This window comes from Salvelinus namaycush, chromosome 13 (genome assembly GCF_016432855.1).
Source record: "Salvelinus namaycush isolate Seneca chromosome 13, SaNama_1.0, whole genome shotgun sequence".
In the NCBI taxonomy this organism is placed as follows: Eukaryota; Metazoa; Chordata; class Actinopteri; order Salmoniformes; family Salmonidae; genus Salvelinus; species Salvelinus namaycush.
The window spans coordinates 38,647,937-38,650,912 of NC_052319.1; the positions used below are offsets into that span (position 1 = coordinate 38,647,937).

A 2,976-nucleotide genomic window follows, 5' to 3' on the forward strand; every position below is an offset into this window, starting at 1 on the left:
TCCTCCAATCAACTCTTGCTTTCTTGCCTGACAGACTACAGAGATTGCCAAAGTTAGCTGATTAGTTACAAAGCTGGGACAGTTTCCAAATGAATTGCATCAGTAGAAACAGGACAAAACAAGCAACTTCTTAGCTGGCTATGTAAACAAATATCAAACTTAATATCATATGAGCTCCACTGCGCAGGCATCTACCCTAACACGACAGCTAAGCTGTCAAACAATAGCAATACTAGGCAATGTATAGCCAATGAATATCTGCACCTAGCAAACATGACAAACCATAACCTAAGCCCAACAGACAAACACAAATGACTCTAACCTTCATGTTGGTGGCTAGTTAGCTGGTTGTCTGTATGGCTAGCTAGTGAATGTGACTGCTGGGTTTGACGCTTCGTGAGCGCAGCCCAAATTTACCGCTACACACAACTTTTATTTCCTGCCAGACTAACATTAACTGGCTAGCTAGCTATAGCAAGCAGCTTGGGTCTTTACCATATGAATTACACTGTTAGAACCAAGACAAAGCAGTTAATTTTGCGATATTGACACAAATTATTGTTCGAAAAACAAGGCCGTTCGTAGTAATTTAAAGAAAGTCAGTCGATTAATATATTAAAGACAACTTTCATTCAACTACAATATTACTGTACATCCAGCATACAGCACATACACTTATTGTTAAGGAGCCAACTAGCCAGACTACCCCAAAACCTAGGAGCAATCATTCACTTATCAAGCATACCGGCACTCTCAGCACCTGACCCAGTTGCTGCCACCTTAGCAACAACATAGCCAGAAATACTTCTGCATAAGTCAGAAAAAATAATATATGCGCAAACTGTTTCAACTGGGAAGCATGGGACAGGCTTTACCTACCAGGAGAGGCTGGTGGGAGGAGCTATGAGGATGGGCTTATTGTAATGGATGGAATGGAATAAATGGACATAGACAAACAAGTGGTTTCCATATGATTTAAACCATTCCATTTATTCCTTTCCAGCCACTACATCCTCCTATAGCTCCAACTCCCCAGTCTCCTCTGTTACCTACCTATTCCTAACAATTATCCTAAACTTTAAAATGTTAAAGTTGTGAGGGTGAAATAGTGAAATGATTAATTAATTATCTACCAGGAAGTGTTCTGAGTAAACGCACCACAAAAATAAGACAATTATGCAAAAATTTAGAATTGGGAACATTATTTTATTCACCATTTTTCATACAACATCTGAGCATATTACATGGACATGTTATCCATGATTCGCCTCATGCTCATGAACCTCATGCTGCCGCTCATGCCTCCCATTCCCATGCCCATCTGACTGAAGCTCTTGTACTCTCCAGGCCTCATGTACATCTGCCTGCCTCTGAAGTGGGGCTGCTCGTACATCAGCCAGTGGCCGTCCATCACGTTGCAGGACTGGCAGTCGGACATACGGTAACGGACCTGGATGGAGTCACAGTCGTCCGTCATCTCGTGCATCTGACCTCCGAAGTTCTCCCTCTCGTAGATCCTCATCCTGAAGTTTCCTTTGTGCTGTCAGGAGCAAAACAATGATTCGACGAGTCAGAATTATATATAAATGTGTAAAATATGAGAATACAACCATTAAAACACCCTACTGTAATGTACTGGCTATTACTACAGGCAGGGAGAGGCCAGCAGGGCCTCTTAGGGGGGCAATGGGCCTCTTGTGGAATGGGGAAATAAAGCATCATTGTTAACTCCCACTATTGAGTGGCGTCCGCTCTCTCCACCTACCATGGGGATCATGCGGCAGGACCTGATGCAGTCGTTCATTCCCATTCCCATGCGCTGGTAGTCAGGGTACTCGCCCCTCCTCATGAAGTACTGGTTTCCCATGTAGTTGTTGCGATCGTAGACCATGAAGCAACCGCTGTCAACCCTGCAGGAGTGACACCTGCTCAGGAAGGAGGACATGTCAGAGCAGTCCTGGCTGGTCTCATAGGAACGACCCTGGAAGTTCCTGTCCTCGTAGAAGGTGATCTGTAAACACAAAAGTAATATATACTATATTATGGAAAAATGTATGAAAATATATGAATTTGCAGATACAAGTTGCTTTATAACTAGAATTGCTACATGCTCCTAAAATGCTAGATTATTATAGGTGATGCTAAATAATCGGTTAACAATTTAAAAAAAAAATGTTTGTAGTAAAAAACAACACTATAAGGAAGTTGAAAAGAAGCCACACTTTATAAAAGTGAACTATCAGGTAAAAATTGTGATTCACTTAACCAGCCACTATTCAGGCACTGGTGAATTAAAAACACGTAGAGTGAATTAAAACACGTAGAGTGTGGGATGAAACATTCACTTACTTTGCCCATCATGATTGCGGTTGTTCCTGAGAGCTGTGCTGCTGCTACACTGAAGTCCTGCCTGTTTTAGCCTTTACCTTTATACCTGACTATAGTCAAAGAATCTGTGGCATCCCATTGTGTAAAGCCCTGACCTAGCAACATGGTATAGAGGCCTGCAGAGTGCTAGAAGACTTTAGAATGGGTTGTTCCATTGAGAAGTCAATACAAATGATCTTTTTGAAGAAGTATACAATAGTCTCTTTCACATGTTTCAAAACCACACTAGGTAGTATTCACTGTACAGTAAAAGGGCTCTTTTGGTTTAGTTTGTTTTAATGTGATGATCACACCATCAGTCTATAGAAACAGCTACTATTTTGGTTTCACGTTTGGCAACGGTGTATATAGGTTTATTAATAATGTGTTAAGAAGTAGATGTACCTTGTCTGCAGGTACCAAGTAAAGGTTTATCAAGATTGTTACTCTATTGGCAGTTCAGTGAGTCCACTTCAGCAGTACTTCATTAGTGGCAATAAAGAGTAAGCTGTCATTTCAAACGTTACCATGGCAACACACTGACACACATTATTACTATGAGAGACCATCATTCATCCTAAGCCATGATTATTCACTGTCTGCCCCTAG

The 2,976-nt window shown here is 41.4% G+C and overlaps 1 protein-coding gene across 1 annotated transcript; it reads right to left on the bottom strand.

Annotated features, from left to right (window-relative positions):
- Positions 1-1,240: 1,240 nt before the first annotated feature.
- Positions 1,241-2,361, bottom strand: LOC120058128 (gamma-crystallin M3-like). Its single transcript, XM_039006600.1, has 3 exons — positions 2,350-2,361; positions 1,766-2,011; positions 1,241-1,540 (listed from the first exon to the last, which is right to left on the bottom strand). The coding sequence occupies exons 1-3, from the start codon at positions 2,359-2,361 to the stop codon at positions 1,241-1,243; spliced, it is 558 nt and encodes a 185-aa protein (XP_038862528.1).
- Positions 2,362-2,976: the final 615 nt, after the last annotated feature.